The sequence below is a fragment of the Ursus americanus genome, chromosome 30 (assembly GCF_024610735.1).
Source record: "Ursus americanus isolate L20-20 chromosome 30, mUrsAme1.1.p, whole genome shotgun sequence".
Classification (NCBI taxonomy): Eukaryota; Metazoa; Chordata; class Mammalia; order Carnivora; family Ursidae; genus Ursus; species Ursus americanus.
The window spans coordinates 24798758-24816202 of NC_142156.1; the positions used below are offsets into that span (position 1 = coordinate 24798758).

At 63.1% G+C, this 17445-nt stretch overlaps 1 protein-coding gene across 1 annotated transcript in view; it reads right to left on the reverse strand.

Annotated features, from left to right (window-relative positions):
* Positions 1-8774: 8774 nt before the first annotated feature.
* Positions 8775-17445, reverse strand: part of GALNT9 (polypeptide N-acetylgalactosaminyltransferase 9) — a 70691-nt gene continuing 62020 nt past the window's right edge. Inside the window, exons 8-11 of the mRNA XM_087857148.1 lie at positions 14753-14890; positions 13734-13829; positions 11602-11769; positions 8775-9720 (exon numbers count right to left, since the gene is read on the reverse strand). Coding sequence (XP_087713274.1) covers positions 9574-9720; positions 11602-11769; positions 13734-13829; positions 14753-14890 — 549 coding nt within the window. The 3' untranslated portion in view covers positions 8775-9573. The remainder of the gene's footprint in view (positions 9721-11601; positions 11770-13733; positions 13830-14752; positions 14891-17445) is intronic.

Below are 17445 nucleotides of genomic sequence, written 5' to 3' on the forward strand. Positions count from 1 at the left end.
TGGCGTGGGGGGCTCAGCAGGAGAGAAGGGAGGGAGGGCGGCCTCCATGGTGAGCCCCCCGCTTCCCCGTGGCGGACACGCAGGGGCCAGCCTGCCGGGCGACTCGGCGCATGCACCGGACACCACCGCGAAGGCGGGTCCTGAGGGTCCAAAGCACGAGGCTTGGAGCCCAGGAGACTGTTACCTTTGGGGAGAAACGGACCCAGGCTGAAAGTGATCACTTCCAAGCCCCGCAGCAGGCCGGGCTCCGCGGCGCCCCGATGATTGGTGTCTGCAGGGGGCAGGCCCGTCCGCTCTCAGTCACTGAAGAAAGATTGGCCTGTCGATTTGAATTAGCACTGATAAGCCACTTAATTTAATTTTAAAATGACTATTGGGTGCTTGAAAGAGCAGAAGAAATAACAAACAAGGCTTCTCGTCCTTTTCGTCCCCGAGCAGTCAACGGTGCCACTTATCAAGGCTGTCTGACTAATTAGCGTTGGCCGTGGTGGGGGAGCAGTTCATCTGAATAGGAGGAAGCGGCTCGGGCCCACAGCTCTAGTTCCAGCCACGGCAGCCTTGGGGGGCCCGTGGCCACCGGCTGCCCCCAGTGTGCGGCCCCTCACCGCCTCTTCCTGCCACGTCCGCTCTCAGACCCCCGAGCTCTGCACAGCCCCCTCCTTGTCCTGCTTCCCGCAGCCCCAGGGCACCCCTGGGCGTCCGCGCCGGACCGCCTGAGCCGCACACGAGAAGGGACTCCGTGGCTTTAACCTCCTCCTGAAGTTTTGAGACCCCCTTCCTCTGGCGGTGAAAACTCAGCTCGCCACGTCAGGCGGCCTCCTCGTCACCCTCCCGGGCCTGAGCTCGCAGCCTCGCGGGCGTGACAGATGGGACACCTGCCCCGTGATCCTGCCTGTGCTGGACGGGACGGTTCCAGCACACTGGCGCTCGGGGACCCGAGCTGGGAGTCACACCTTGGCCTTCACTGACCTCCAGTGAAGAGTGGCATTTCCTCCCGTTGTGAACACACGAGCACACGCAGTCCTCATTGTAGCCCCCGTGCTCCGTGCAGTCCCCGTGAGCACCAGTCCGCAGATGCTGGGCCGTGGCTCCCAGGGACACGAGGATGAGGGTCCCGCGAGCCCCGGGTCACGTTTTGTTCCCTGATCACTTCGTTTGATGTGTTTCTGTTTGAAGACACATTATTTAATCTACACTGTTGACTCAGTAACATCGACCCCACCAACAGCCATAGCTCCTCCCGAACAAAGCCCATGAGACATGTTCTCTCCGCCGGCACCCTGCAGCCTTCTTGGGCCTAGGAGTGCACGCTTCGGCACCACGCTGGGGGCCAGTTTTGATGTTAAACTCCTGGGTCTTTGGAGGTGGAACCTCTGTTCCCCATCCTCATGCGGTCTCCAGCATGGACATCCTCGGGGACCAGGATTTGGGAATCTGACTCCTTGCTCTGCCGTCCTTCTGGGGGCATCGGATGCATGCACGCTGGTCTAGTTGCTCCGTAATGTTGGGCAGAGTGGGAAGTCACGGGGGTCTGGGGGGAGAAACGTGCGTGCATACAAACAGAAGCGTCAGCCCTGTGCACACGAGTCCCACCAGCGACTGGCTTCAGGTCCTGGCGTGTCCCTGAGATGCTGCGGGGAGTGAACACATCACTTCACGCGTCTCTAGGATGGGGGCAGCCGCGCCTGGGCAATCGCACACTGGCTGAACGCAGCTGGTGCTCACCCCGTCTGTCCGGAGCCCAGATGCCTGAGATCAGGGTGCCAGCGGGCCGGTTCTGAGGCTCTGGGGGAGACACTGTTCCAGGTCTCTTCCAGCTCTGGGGCCGCCAACATCCTGGGAGCTCTCGGGCTTGCGGATGTGTCCCTCCCATCTCTGCCTCCGTCTTTCCTGGGCTTCCTCCCTCTGTGTGTGTCTGTGTCCTAACGCCCCCCCCCCATGAGGACCCCAGTCATCAGTCAGAACCCACCTGACTCATGGGCAATCTCGTCTGAACTAAGTGTACCTGCGAAGACCCTACTCCCACCAAGATCACCTTCTGAGTTTCCAGGTGGACACGCTCTGGGGGGCACTATTGATCCCAGCACAGGGGGACCTCCTCACCGGCCTGTCCACGTCCATGGAAGGCACTGCTGAGCGAGTTGGTCGCTGTGGCTCACTAGGCTTCTGACCCTGGTTCGGTCTCCACCTGTTGGGGCAGTGCCTGCTGCCTGCCGGCTTTGGGAGTCCTAGTGGAACGCACTGCGGCTCGGTGGCTGCCCTTCCTGCTGCACAGAGGGGCTGCCTGATGGCCTGCCAGCCATTTTGGCAAGTGACCCTGGTCTTGTCCTCAGCTCACTGGACAGGCCATTCTCTGTGGGTTCTGGGGAGGGGCACGGGGTGAGCGCTCAGGAGCGGCGGGGGGGGGCAGCTTCTGGGAGTCTGTGTCCGCCAGGATTCCTTTGGCTTAGGACCGTGGAGGACGGAGGGCCAAGCCAGTGTAGGTCAGGCGCGAGTCAAGAACAGTTTCTGACTTTGGAGGTGAGCCCTGCTCAAGCCTGTGGGAGGCTCCCAGGAAGACAGGGGAGCAGACTCCGGAGCCGTCTCCACATCAGTCATTTTGAGGGATGTCCCGGCGTGACCCTGCAAACACGCTTCATGCCCCCAGGGCGCCCACCGTGGGAGCCGTCCCGCTGACTCGGGCTTGCGCTCTTGTCACCTGTGGGGGCACGTGGCCCTAATGCCAGGGCCAGTGTTCTTGTGGGAAGAGCGAACGGACGAAGGACACACACCAGGAGGCAGGCTAGGGATGAAGGAGGCAGAGGTGCAGGGAGGCGGTCGCGGGCAGCTCCTCCCCAGAGCCTCAGGAGGGAGCATGGCCCGGCCACACCTTGACTCTGGACTTCTGGCCCCAGAACTGGGGAGAACACGCCTCTGCTGTTTTGAGCCCCGGCCTGAGGTCCTTTGTCAGGAAGGCCTGTGTGTTCAGGGCAGGCTGTCGTGAGGGCGTGGCGGCCTGGTGATCCGGGTCCTAAGTGGGCGAGTGACAGGGCTCCCTGTGGGAGGCCGGCTGTGGGAGCCCCTGACGTGCCTCTTCAGGGCCCTGGGCAGCAGTGGTGCGGCTGGTGAGTAGGCACCCTCACCTCCCGCGAGCCCCAGGGCTGGCACGGGCAGACTCGGGGCCCAGGCTGAGGTTCCGGGGGAGGCTCACTGGCAGGCGCCTGCCTCAAGGCGCCCCAGCAGACAGCACGTTTCCCGGTGGCTTCCAGGTGCCATGGGTCATGACGTGGGTGTTGTGGGTCACGACGTGGGTTGCAGGCAGCTGGAATGTCCGTGTTCCTGATGCCCGTCTTGCGGTGGCCTCCCTGACCTCTTGCGGGAAGTCTGTGAGTCTCGGCACCAGCACTAAGCCCTTCCAGCTCCAGCAGCTCAGGGCCCAGGGCCAGTGTGACCGGGAGGGAGCACAACGCACTGCCACGAGGCCTGCCTGTGCCCGCTGCGTGGCCCGATGAACCCTTCCTCTGCGAGACACCCTAGGCTTTCTGGAAGCTGTTGAAGATGCCCCCCTGGGTTCTGGGGAGGGTTCCCCCCCCCGTGTTTCCTTGGACCCCAGGACAAGCCGCAGCCCCGGAGGCAAGGTGGGCACTCTGCCGCCTGGGGTCCTGGGCCCTGAAAGAGCTTCCTCCTGCTCTTGGTTCCCTGCTGCCCGCCACAGCAGGACTCTCTGACTTTACTGGGTCCTGCTTATTCTGTGTGTCTGCTCGGCCTCTGTCCCTAGGCAGCACGGCCCGGGGACCCATGCTCGTGGCAGGAAGCAGCAGCATTGAAGCAAAGGCCTGATGGTCTGGGAGGCGGTGGGACGTCCCCCTTCCAAGCCTCAGGGTTGCTCCAGGTGCGTCCCAGGCTGACTTCACAAGCCCCCGGGTGATGTGGCGGCCGCCCAGTGGGAGACAGCCACCGGTCAGACGCTTGGATCCACAGGAGAAACCCACTCCAGGGGGCTCCCTTCCTTCCTTCCGGAGAACTGGGCACCCCAGGAAACAGCAGCCCCGTGGGGTGAACGCAGGGACCAGCCAGGCCCCCCTGAGGCTGGTCACGGTTGGTGGGTGCTGACCCCTGGACCCTACTTCCCGCTCGGCCGGCTCCGGCCACGGCCACGGCTGCTGCTGCTGCGTGAGAACCAGCGCAGGTGCGCCGCGAGCTTCGGGTTCCATGTCACACACGGAGTTCCGGGCCCTCCGACCTCGGGCGTCCCCCTCTGGGCTCCGGCCGCGGCGGCGGGTGGGGGAGGCCCTGCCCACCGTGGGGCTCGCTGCCCGGGGCTCCCTGCTCGCGCGGTGGGCTCAGACAGCTCTGGAGTCGGCGAGCAGGGAGCCCAGGCAGGCCGAATTCCAAGGCGGTTCGCGGCGCGCCGCCCGGGCAGGACCCACCGGCAGCGGGCAGGACGCGCGTCGGGCGCGAGCGGCCTCTCGGGGCGGGACCTGGCGCAGGGGCCGTTCTGGGGTCTCCGCCAAGAGCCGGCCTGTGCGGGGCGCTGGGGAGGCCCACCCTAAGCGCCCTGTGCCGCCGCCCCACCGCCCCGCCCCGTCCCCGCGCGTCCTGCGGGGAGGGCTCCGCCCCGAAATCCGCCGGCGCCCAGAGCGCCCTGGAGGCAGGACCCACACCGGGTGGGCGCCAGGGGGGCTGCGGAGGAGCCTTCGAACCCCGGCGCCCCCCTCATCCCCTTTCCTCCCCGGGCAGCGCCTCCCTCGGGGCCCTGAGGCCGCCGCCGCCCCGGGGAGGGGAGCTTCTGCGGTTCTCGGAAGAGTCGGCTGGGTCCCGGCCAGCCCCAGCCAGGGCCCCTCCCCGCCGCCCCGCTCCCCTCCCCAGCTCCCCTCCCCATTCTCCTCTCCTCTCCCCCTCTCCGCAAGCCCCACCCCCAGCCCGCTGACCTGCCCCCTCCCTGCCCGGCTCCCTCCAACCCGCTATCCTCTCCCCTCTCCTCGCCCACGCCCCACTCCCCCCAACCTGCTCCCCTGCCTTGCTCCTCCTCCTCCCTCCCCCTCCCCCTCCCCCAACCCCCTCCCCTCCACGCCCTTGCCCTGCTCCACGCTCCCCTCAACCTGCTCCCCGGCGCACTCCCCTGCTCTTCTCTTGGGGATCCCACCCCCGGGCCAGATCCCTGCTTCCCACAGGGTATACTCACCCAACGGGTCTCAACCGTAAATGAAGATTCGTTGGAGCAATGAACATTTTTATCGGACAAAATTAAGTTCTGATGCACGTTATCTATGTCAAGAGCAGAGGAAAGGAAACCCCCTGTGAGCTCACAACTCCCGGCACTCATCAGAAGCACCTGCTATCAACGGCCGCCCAGCGCTTCCCCGCTTATTAGGTTTGGTTACCGAGAAACCATTCTAAACAAACAACCTGGATTTCCTGAATTCGAGGCAGAGCCAAGTTATAATCGGATTACTGGAAGAAGTGGGCCTGCTATTAAGTTTTATTAAATTCTATTTGCTTGTATCTTTGCCATTTGTTTTTGTTTTTTTAATAATTTTTTATTATGTTAGGTTAGTCACCATACAGTACATCCCAAGTTTTTGATGTATCTTTGCCATTGGAACGTGACTGTTGTTTAAAAAGAAAGAAAATCATTTTCCACAGCCAGGCAGGGTGGAAGGAGCACAGGTTTGGGAGAGAGGACGAGCCCCTGGACCTGCCCCGGGGAGAGGGCATGTCTGCCGCCGAGTCACTTCCGCCCTCCACCCTCTGCGCCTCTGCTTCCCCACCTGTAAAATGGGCGCAGAAGTTCTCAGCACTGCTTACGCTTATTTCAAAAAGGAAGTGGGATGGCCATTTTCAACATATTTCTCCCCCCTTTCCTTCCTCCCTCCCCCTCTTCCTCCTCCTTCTTCCCAGAATGCTCACCCGCACTTTCCCAAGCACGTGGGGAGAGGAGATTGCGTGGCTGGAGACCGTGGCTCTGAAAAGAACCACCTGTGTCTTGGGGCTGGGAAGATACTGGGGGTGGTGGTGGCCTGGGACAGCGTGAACAGAGGGGCACCGGTCAGTGTCCAGCAGCGGCTGGACGTAAAGCACGTCCTGGCTTGTGCTGCTGACGGCTCCCATTGACGGATATTTCCACCGGGGACCATCACCGGCACCAACCTGGCATCCGGGAGCACACCCTCACTTCCAGCCCAGACAGGCGCAGACCATCCCAAGAGCGGTAATAAAGTGATAATAAATAGCAAGTAGTGAGTTTGAGTATTTGTTACCTTTGTTTTCAATGTAATTTATTTAATCGTAGGTTCACAAAATTAACTTTCAGTAAAAGCTGTACTTCACAACTGGTTCACAAAATTCCTGAAAATGTAAAAATTGACTCTTGCAAGCGGGTATGGTCCAGCTTGTGGACACCCCTGGAGGTGACAAAAGCACACCGGATTTTGTCAGGGGTACACGCCCCGGGGGAGGACAGCGTCATCTGTGCTGGAGAAGGCCCTGTGTTCCGGGGCACTGGTCAAAGTCAGGACCTCCTGCTGTCCTATTGAGATGGGCTCTGGCTGCCAGCTTCCGTGGGCTCCAGACCCTTTGCTGCCTCCATTTCCTCTGCTGGGCCGAGCAGGGGGCTTCCTTCCCTGGCTGAGAGGTGGGCGGGAAGCCGGGGGTTGCAGAGACCAGGCGTTCTCTCCCGTCTCCGACGGCAGGGACACTCCTTCTGTAGCTCCAGCCCCGGCTCCCGGGTTCCTTCAGCTGCTGGAAGGCGAGTTGCCAGGATGCCCCAGTGTCTCCACCTCCCAAACCCTCCGCACGCCGTTATTCCATCCATCTCCTGTCTGATGGACGGGATCCTTCCTGGCCTAGTGGGGTGGCCTCAACCGCAGAGCCGTGTTTCAAAAGCCGACAAAGAAGAAAAGTGATTGTGCTTTGAGGCCAAGGAGGCGTGAACAGGCGGTCAGAGGGTTTCAGGGACAGGGTCACTTCAGGACGGCCCGTGGGTGGTGCGAGAGCGTCTTCTGGATCTAGGATGGTCGGGGGGGGGGCCCAGGGGAGTGCGTGTCACCACCCACAGACAGGGATCTGCACCAGTGGGGACGCCCACCCAACACGGCCACGGCCATGCCACGCAGTGACCACAGAACTGCCCAGAACCGTGGCCACAGCGCCTCCCCTGGCGGAAGCTGCCACAACGGCGTCGGGATGGGGCTCTTTGGATGGAGTTATGCCCCAGGATTCCTGGGCTGTTCTTCCGGAAGAGGGCAGGCCTGGGGGGATACAGCTGTGCACAGGGCAGTAGGCGCTAAGAGAGCTCTAAGACCGCATCTCTGAAGACGGCGGCTTTGTCCGTCGTGGTTATGGCAGACAGAGGGCCTCTGCCAGCCCCGGCTCCCCCGACGACCGCGTCCTCAGAGCTGGCCGCCAGCCAGGACCTGACAGACCACAGGCTTTCAGGACGTGTCGCCTGCCACGAGGACTGAAGGTTGGTCGAGAGGCCTCCGTCTTCCGTGAGCCTGTGGGGGCCACAACCAGCGGCTTCGATGAGACTGTCGGGTTGCCTACTGAATTGTGACACGGTGAGTTTTACTTCGAGCTGTGACACTTCCTACTTTAAACCACGGGCAATGGCTGCCACATGCCTCACATTCACTCAGGAAACTTCTGGATTCGTGTGGACTTGGGTCTTTGGCGAGAGATGGGCTGGCCAGCTGTTTGCCTCCATTACGGTCTTAAAATCTGGGGAAGATCTGAAATAGAGAGAGGGCTTTTGGGGGACTTGGGTTGGTGCTGGTAGAATTCCCTGGGGAGAAGCTGGGACTGGTCAGGGCTTCCATGGCAGCAGGAAGCATGGGGCCGGACCCCAGGAAGGAGCAGGGGAGAAGGGGGCTGTGGGGTGTGGGTGTCCAGGGGGCAGGGTGCCGGGGGAGGGGCACGAGCCGGGGGCCTGGGATGGGGGACCGTGAGGTGCAGACTCACTGTGCCTCTGCGGGAACATAGAACAGTGAATGCACGACCCACATCCCACTCTGACCCCGAGGGTAGGTCAGAGCCCCCACCTTCCCCAGAGACTCTGATCCTGAGCGAGGGAGAACAGCTGCTGTCTCAGGGCTGAGACCCCCGTGTTCCCAGAATGGCCCTACTCTTCCAAAAGAGACACGGCGGGGATGACGGCTGTGATGCTTTCCCGGGAGGGGCAGCCGGGCGCCCTGCCCTCCTGGGAAGGTGAGCTGCCTGGCCCCAGCACGATGAGAACAGGTAAGTCCCATGTGACCCCAGCGTGAAGCCCTGTTGTCCAGAAACCCTTCCAGCCGGCTTCAGATGGCTCGACAAGAATAGGAAGTCACAGATGGGGCCACAATTTCTGTCCCTGGGAGACCCCTGAAGGGCATCGGGGGCCCCCACTGGGAGGACTGGATGGTTTGGTTTGCAGAAGCTTGGCATCTGTCTGGGTGAGACAAGCCAGCCCCGGGGCCCTGTCACTGGCCAACCCAGGCCTTCCGCCCAGAATTAGGGAGCAGCTGGGTGCTGCTGGCATCGGGGTGCAGCTAGTATGGGGGTGCTGGTTGTATCAGGGAGCAGCTAGTGTCGGGGTGCACCTGGTGTTGGCTGTAGCCGGGCACTGTCTGATGGGTGACGGGAACAGCGTCCCTCCCAGGGCACTGCAATGCTCGCTGGAATCATTAAGTACCATCCTGCCCAGAGACGGCATCTGGGAGCCCCTGGGACAGCCCCGGGGGGCACGTGCTGCCTCAGCTCCCGCCCTGGAGCAAGAAGCCTGCGCCGGACAACATATAAACAGATGGGTGTGGCAGTGTGCCAATAAAACTTTATTTATAAAAACAGGTGCAGGGCCGTGGGTCACCATTGGCTGACCCCTGCCTCAGAGCAACAAGGGAAGGCTCCTGGCCCCGGGTGAGACACTAGAACAGGGGCCCCGACCCCGGACGACCCAGCAGCTGGGACTCCTGTGGACCAGATGAGCTGTCCCATTTGATCTGCTCTGTGCTGGATCAAAGCAGCACAATCTCCTCGTCTCCCCTGCCTGGGGCATCGTGGCGACGACCGCAGCCACGTCTCCCGTCTCCCCCTCTCCCAGCCTCAGAGACGGCGCTGCTCTGCTCTCCTGGGTTTTGCCTTAGATGACCAGAAGACGGAAGAGGCCACAGTTCTGCCTGGAGCAGATGGGAGGTCGAGCCGCCCTCTGAGCTCACGGGGGTCATTTCCGCCAGGGGGGAATGTACAGGGGGCTTCAGCACATGCAGAAGAGTTGGCCGTCCCGGCGGCCTGGACAGGAATACCGTAGAAAAGGCACGTGATTTGGAGCTGGAGTTGGCTTCAGGGTCTGTGCTCCTGGTGGGGTGGCCGGTCCCTGCCTCTGCCTCCGGAGTGCACAGGAAGGCCCCCGCTGTCCCAGGGACACGGCCTGCGGGGAGCCGAGGCGAGGTCCCAGCCAGGGATGGCGCTGGGCATGGCCAGGGCCCTTTGGGTTCCAGTGGTGCGGTAGGCGGGGATGGGCCTGAGTCCTGGCACCCGACCCAGCGGGTGAGCCCGACGCCTTCCCCAGGTCCTCAGGGTCTGCGTCAGGGGAGGGGTGCGGGGTGGGACTGGCAGTCACTGCCGCCCACGCTTGATCCAGTTTCTGATGGTCCACTTCTGCCCCGAACACCTCTGTACCACCAGCCGCAGCCCGAAGTTGGCGTCCTTGGACATTTCCACCTCCAGGCACCTGCCGGTGTCCCGGCTCACGATGGGGCCACTCTGCGGGGAGGGGGACCAGGTCAGCACGGACGCCCAGGGCTCCCGTCCTGACAGCATCTCAGAAGTGGGCGTGATGACAAGCCCCATGCAGGTCACTGTGAGTGACCGAGACTCTGGGGACTGTCTGTCCCCTGTCCCTCTGTCCCCTCCTGGTCCTCTGTCCTCAGGCATCTTCACCCTATCAGCCATGTCACCTGCCTGCCTTGCTCCTGGGGTCTGAGGAGTGACTAGCACCATGGAGACAGGGCTCCAGAGATGGGGGGCTCCCCCAAGTGCCTCCTACCTCCTGTCATGTCCGATTTGTCCATTGGTCACCCCTGCAGGCATTCTGGTCACCCAGACATCAAAGACTCTGGCCCAAGCCTGAGCACCCCCAAGACTGTACACTATACGTTCTCCACTCCTTTCCAAACAGGTCCTTGTCATCATCCTGACCCCAACCCCGGCCTGCTGGAGACCTCTGACCCTCACTGGCTACGCCCAAAACCATGACAGCTCTTTCTGCAGCCTCTCCCACAATCAGAAGTCCCCAGACGCCAACGCCGAGGGCAGGGTCACCTGACAATGTTTATTTGTCATGGGTCTGCTCGGCGGGACCGATGGCAGAGGGTGTGAGGGGATAAAGTCGGGGGACGGAGACAGGGATGTCTCCCAGAAGACACATGCTGCCCATGGCAGGGAGAGGGGAGGAGCTGGCATGGGCGGGATGGTCGGGGGACGCTGGAAGCTGCTCCCCGGGTCTCAGAGTCCCAAGAGCCTTGCAATGGAGTAGCATGGGCAGAGAGTTCTAGAGAAGCAGGTCAGACACACCGACTCCTCACCCCAGAACCCGGCAATGTGACCTTTGGTCTGAGCAGCCGTGACTGGTTACGACGAGGTCACACTGGAGCAGGTGGCCCTCCTCCCATGCTGGCGTCCTCACCAGGGGAGAGATTTGGAGGTGAGAGGGGACACGGCGGGAGGAGGGACGGGGCCTGGAGAGGCTGCAGACGCAGGAAGGATCCCCCCAGAGCCCGCAGCAGGAGCACCGCCCTACAGACACCGCGTTTCAGACCTTCTGCTCCACGAAGACGGTGAGAGCGTGCGTGTCTGTGGTCCTTTGCCGCAGGAGCCCCGGGAGACAGCGGGGAATCAGGACACAAGTGGGTTTCAGGGAGAGGGGTCGGGTGCTGCTCAGGGCTGGAGAAAGATGGGGGTTCCAGGTGAGGTCCCGAGAGGACCTGTCCTTGGCTGACTTGGGAGGACACACGGGAGGCCATACCATGGAGGATGAGCCGGGGTGGGGCGGGGGGGGAAGGCGACCTCCGGATGCCCAGAGAAGGACGTGTGGTATGTGGATGGATGGATACGGTTCACGGGGAGCCGAGGGAGGGCAGAGGGCAGGAGGGGCTGTGGAGAGGGCCACCTGGAGGAAGGCCAGCCGGACAGAGAAATATGAGCAGGATTCTGCTCTCAGGCGGCCCAGAGCCACAGGGGGCTGAGAGGCACTGGAAGCCCCCTTCCCTGGGCGCTGGCTGCACCCCGGGGGTCCGTGTGTGGTTCTTACCCAAGCAATATCCCAGCCAGCGGCCGTGCCCACCAGCCCCGGAGGCCGCCTGTGACTGCCCAGCCTGCATATTTGCTCTGGGGGCTGGAATTTCTAACCCAGCGTCCCAGCAGCCCCAGGGCCGGGGAGGGGCTGATTTCAGCAGAACTCGGCCAGGAGCCACGGCGAGGGCGAGGGCTTCTGGATGGGGGTCACCCTGTCCTTTCCATCTAACCCCCCCTCCAGGAGGCCTGAGGAGGCAGGAGTGTGGGGGCAGCCACGATGCTGTGACCAGACCAGTGGGCCCCTGCCCACTGGCTGGCCCGGGGGCCCTGGATCCCGGCAGCCCTGCTGACCTGGGTGAAGTCCCACAGCCGCTGTGCGGGCCGGGCCACGTCCTCGCACTTCTTCAGAGCGGGCACGCGGGTCCTGCCGTCGTCCACCAGGCACTTGGAGTCGGGCAGGAAGGCGGTGGAGCCCAGGGGGCCCAGCTGCAGCAGCCCCTCTGCGCTGTACCGCACCAGCTGAGAGAGGACCGCGGGCAGGGGCCTGGTGTCAGGGAACGGAGGGGGTTCCCTACCAGCCCGCTCACCACAGCTTCCTTGGGGGGCCAGGCCCAGGGGCGCACAGAGAGCCCAGCTGGGATGCCCTCCAGACGGCCCTGCTCCCCTGGCCCCATTCCTTCCCCCAAGATTCCCCTGGCAGGACCGCCTTAGACCCCTTTCCAGAACTATGCTCCGACCCGGCCCCCGGGGCCCGGCCTCTGGGCCCAGAGCAGGAGAATTTCACACACGCCCTTAGGGTGCTCCATCTGCCCTCGAACACCCATGAGGTGAACACTGATTTCCACGTGCAGAGCAACCCCAAGTGCATGCCGTTTGCAAAACACCATGTGAATAACAAGCAAATGTTCGTGAGCTCATGACGGAAACCAGTCCTAGATTCCTGCCATTTCCAGCTGTGTGGCCTTGGGCAAGTCACGTCACCTCTCTGTGTCTGGGATGCTCATCTGTAAGCAGGGGTCCTGACAGCGCCTGCCGGGCAGTGAGGACCCAGGGGACAGGACGCAGGAGTGCTTAGAAGGAGCGCCGGCCCCGCAGACAAGCAGGTGTTAGTGCGCCTCTCCCCTCGCCTTGCCCCGTCCCTCTCTCCCTCCCATACGCCGGCGGCTCCCCACTGGAGTCCTCTGGGAACAGGAGCTGCAACGCTGCCTCCCACCTGCACGCGCCGTAGCAGTGACTGAGACCCCCAGGCCGGGGTCCACAATCTGCCCTGGATCTTTCTGGGGAGTGTGGGAGCATCACGGACGTGCGCTGCCTGACTCCCGAGGCTGGGCGTACACGGTCATGACACGTCTGGTTCTCCTGGGACGCCTGCCCTCAGAACCGGGCAGCCTGGGGAGAGGCCACATGGGAGGGTCCGAGGCCCCCCTGAGCTGATGGCCAGCACGGCTCGCCAGCCGGGTGAGCGCCAGCCGGTGCTGCACGAGCCCAAACTGCACGTGTGTGAGCCATGTCTAGCGGGGTCTCTCAGGCCACGTGGTTTGTGGCATCTCCTCTCTCACCGCAGGACTGGGATGAACCTCAGTCCACCTGGTCACCTCCCGTGGCTGCTTGTTGGGTGTGTTCAGAGACACCCAGCAGCAAGTGGTCCCTCACGTGGGGTGCCAGCCAGAGAATCGTCCATGGTGTCTGACAAGCCCAGGAGACTGGATTTCCTCCCGGAGGCCATGTTTCACTCCCGACGGGTGATTCTGTCTTCAGTTTCAATGGGAGAGGCCGAGCGGGGGTCCTGGGACGAGGCTGCGGGAGGTGGGGGGGGCAGCCACCCTCTGCTCCCGCGTCACAGTCTTGGCCCTCACACCCGTGATGCACCACCGGGCGGGCCGTGTGGACGGGGCAGCTTCTCAGTGTGGGGGCTGGCACTGGTCCCTGCGGGTTTCCACTGGGTGGACATCCCTGGGCGAGGCTCAGCCCGAGGGAGTGCTTGGAAGGGAGCCGAGGTCATTTGGGGGAAGTGCTCTGGGGCTTGATTTAAACAACACCCACGCTCGTTAAGAAGTGTCGCCTTTATCAGCAGGGGATTGGCTGGGACCAGAGTCCTGGCTCCACATGGGGGGGCTGCCCATCAGCGTCACCCGAGCTCTGAAGACCACCTGCCCCCGCGCCCCTAGTTCCACGGGCCTGGGGTCTGGACGTCGGTGCAGACATTCTTAAAGTCCCCCGCACTGGGGAGGAGCTCAGTCAGTAAGAAGCAGCGGTAACCCTTCTTCCAAGTAACACTTCCAGGTTCCGTCCACACCACAGGCCTGACAAGGACCAATACTGCCCCGTCTGAAGGATGGGGACTGAGGCAAGCAATGTGATGCGAGCTGCCCAAGGCCTGTTTGGCACCAGAAGCCCTGCTCTTAATCTACCCGGGGCGGGGGTCTCCCTGCGTGTCCCCACACCGCCCCCGAGAGCCCGCTCACAGCCTGCCGCACCCCTACCTGGGAGGACATCCCGTGGCAGGGGTAGAGGATGGCGCGGTCATCGTCTTCTGCTCCCTGGTCCAGGCAGTAGCCGCTGGCTTTGCTGTTTCTCACCTACAGCCAGAAACCGAAGGAGAAACCCCATGGTTGGGGGGGGGGGGGTCCCAGAGGCCAGGGCAAGGCCACCCCGTCCCCACTCGGGGCAGAGGGGCCGGCTGGGTGGCCAGCACCTCGGGAAAGTGTGAGCTGAAGGAATGGCTAGGCCAGCCAGGACTGTCCACCCCCAGGATCCCTTCTCCCAGCCTCGCGCTGAGCGCTAGCCCAGGGCCGGTGTGCACGCGTTCCTTCCACACAGGGTGGGGGGCTTGGGTTCCCCTGGAACAGCGGGAGCCCCGAGGGAAGGGAGGCCGCCCTCCCCGCCAGCACAGACCAGGGTGACAGTGGTGGTGGGGGGGGCAGCGCCCTCTCACCAGCTCGGAAGAGACCTGTGTGTGCCGGTGCACGTGAGTCTCCGTGCAGCCCATGTACCTGTGCCCGCGCGTGCGTGTTGTTTGCACTTACACGCCTGCACTGTGGCTTCCGAACGCGACCACGTTTACGTGAGTGCGTCAGGGCGTCCGTCCGAGGGGCACGTGACAGGTGGTCTGCACGTCTCAGCGTACAGGCAGAAACCGTTGGGTTTGTGGACACGAGTGAGGCTGTATCAGTCGCTGTGTGTGTGCACACGAGCAAAACTGTGCAAACGTGTACTTTCACGTCTGTGCACTTGTACACACGTGCGTACAGATTCTAACGTACTCGTGTTTCCACAGGCATGCGAGTGAATATGTGCACACTCGTGTGTTTGTGCACACGCGCGTGTAAATGCGTCTCCGCACCTTCTGTGTGCACGTACACGGCTGTGAGCCTGGCTGCTCCTCTGCTCGGCGCCAGGTACGTGTGAACGTGCCCGCGCACGCTGCCGTCTAGGCCCGTGAGCGCGCACGTGGGTACGGGTGAGGGTGCGGGCTGCGGGGCCCTCCCGGTGGAGGCGGTACCTCTCCGTACGTGAGGGTGTCGTTGTAGGTCCTCATCTCCGGGTACACGTTCTCCAGGTACCACTGGAAGCTGCGGCATTTCAGCCGCTGGCGCAGGGCCAACCGCTCGGACACGTCCCCGAAGTCCACCCCTGGATTCTGGAAGGTGGGAAGTGAGGCAGGAAGGGAGCTGGCGCTGCTGAGTCCCCACGACCCAGGTCTCCGCCTAAGACGGGGGAGCAGCCCCACCCCTCTGGGCGTGACTAGGGGGGTCCTCCTGCCCCTCCCCCAGGACCCTTGGAGGTCCAGCGCGGCTGTTCCAGATGGGAAGGGCCTGCTTCTCCAGCCTGCCTGCTCCGCCCCAGTCTGGACAGGTGGCCCCTGGCGGTGGGCTGGCTTGTCCATAACCTGCACACTCCAAACAAAAGACCTGCCCTTGGCCCAGCCCTGGGAGGTGACCTCTAAGCCCTTGGAACATCCTGCCTGATTAAAGTGTTTTTGGTGACCTGGGATCTGAGCGGGACGGTCTAGGCTGCAGGGTAAAGTATGGGGGGCTTGGGGTCGTGGTGGGCTGTCAGCTTGCCTTCTGCAGTGGCTAGAGACTAAGGTCAGCCCCGTGGGAGGCTGGCCATGTGTAGGTGGACGAGCCCTCAGGAGAAACTGAGGCTCTGGTGGGTGTCCCGGGTTGGTGGCATGCCGTGCACAGTGTCACACGGCCTCACGCGAGAGGTGAGTGCTCTCTGTCCGCCTCCGGGCGGTCTGTATCCCTCACTGCAAGAACCCGTAACTCTGAGCACAACAGCTTTGCTGAGTTCCGGGTCCTTCTAGCCCAACGCTGAACCTGAGGGTGGCCTTGAGGCCCTTGATGCCACGATGGGCACCAAGCCCTTTGTGGGTGTGAGCGGGTTTGAGCAAGCGCCTTCCCCTGGCCAGGGGGCCCACGGCTCCACTATCGACTGTGGACAGCCAGCCAGGCCAGGCGGGAAGGTGTGCTGCCCTCGGGAGCCCCTCTCCCCTCACCTGCGTGGTGGGCAAGGCCACAGAGAAGCCCCTCCCAGCCTTCACATGAGGATGGGTGAGTCGTGGGCGTGCAAGGTCCCACAGAGGGCCCTGAGAATGAGATGTGGGAGGGCATCTGCCAGGCGCTGGCTGGGAGCCCCTCACGCATGCAGCCTGCAGGCCCACGGGGACAGCGCCCAGGTTCCCCTTCTAGTAGTAATGGGGACGTTTCCGGAATCAGTTCCCTTGGCAGACATTGAGGCTTTACGAGAGCCGGTGAGCCTTCCTTCCGTGTCGGATAAACGTGTGTGCGTGTTTCCATGGCGTTCCTCATCGGCTGGAAACGCCTTGTGTGGGGAAGGAGGGGGCTTGAGGGGCCCCTGCTCCCTCCTCAGAGGGGTCCTGGGAGCCGGGGCCCAGCCTGGTGCTCCAGCAGCGTTACCCAAACGCCGGGCACGTCCTGCCAGGGAGCGGAGCACTGGTTTAGGTGCAGAGAGAAGTGCACATAACAGATGTAAGTGCTGCCTGGGTATCTTCTCTACATGTCTGAAGCTCTGTGTGTTGACAGGTGAGCACACGGACAGGCGCACAGCTGTGCGCACGGTCTGACTCGAGACTGAGCTCTTACTGTGGGCTGATGTTAAAATCGTTTCCAGGAAGCGTGCACCCGGGGGACCTGGAGCCCCGCACCCCCCCGTGGCCGGGGAAGCAGCATGCGAGTGAAGGCTGGTTCCTGAGCGGGTGTGGTGGTGGGGCGCCCGGCGGCCTGGACAGTGCCCCACCCAAGGGGCCTCTGCACCTGCTCTCATTACTGTCATGGAGGCCGGGAGCGGGTCTTCTAAATGCCCAAGAAAAGCCAGAATGTGGGCTATTTATGGAAATTAGTTAATCACAAAGGAAATAAAAAACACAAATGGCAGCTCCTAACTAGGTGTGGGTCAAACCGCATGGACGGGAACCAAAGCGGCAGGGAACACCCCAGGGGTCCGCGGCAGGGGAGGGGTAAACCGACTGCATCCTGTCCACACCCTGGAATGTGAGTCGGCCACGGAAAGGCAGAGGCGCTGATGTCCGCGACAACTGGACGGACCTTGAGAACGGGGTGCATGGCATAGGAGCCCGCACAACAGGGGGACACTGTCGCATTCTGTTCACGGGAGGCGTCCCGAACACGCACACCCAAAGACGGCCGGCTCGTGGTTGCTGAGGCCTGGGGAGTCAGCCGCCCCTTGGGCACAGCGACTCTTTTCGGGGTGCTGTCTGGGGAACTAGGTGGTGCGGGTGGTTGTGGGGCTCTGCGGGTGTGCTCAGCACCGGGGACGGCCCACTTTAAAAAGGCCGAAGGGCTGGACTTTCTATCCCGTGTATCTGACCACGGAACCCAAGCCGACCCCACGCACGTCGTGGGCGCTGGCGGGCAGTGAGCACCCCGGAACCGGCCACGCGGCGGACGCGCTGCCTTGCCCACACATTTGTGGGTGCAGTTCTTGGTGGGCGGGGTCGGCGCAGTGCGCAGAAGTGGGGAAGAGCCAACCCTCACTTGCGGCCATCGGCAGCACCTTTTGCCAGCAAAAACTCCACCCAAAAAGCGTGGGGCTCCTGACTGGCTGGGCCGGCATTCGGGGAGCCCTCTCCCAGACCGCCCCGCTCTGGGCAGGGGTGGCCCCAGGCTGCTGTCGGGTGCGCCTGCGCCCCGGCCTGGCTCGGCCCCGCCC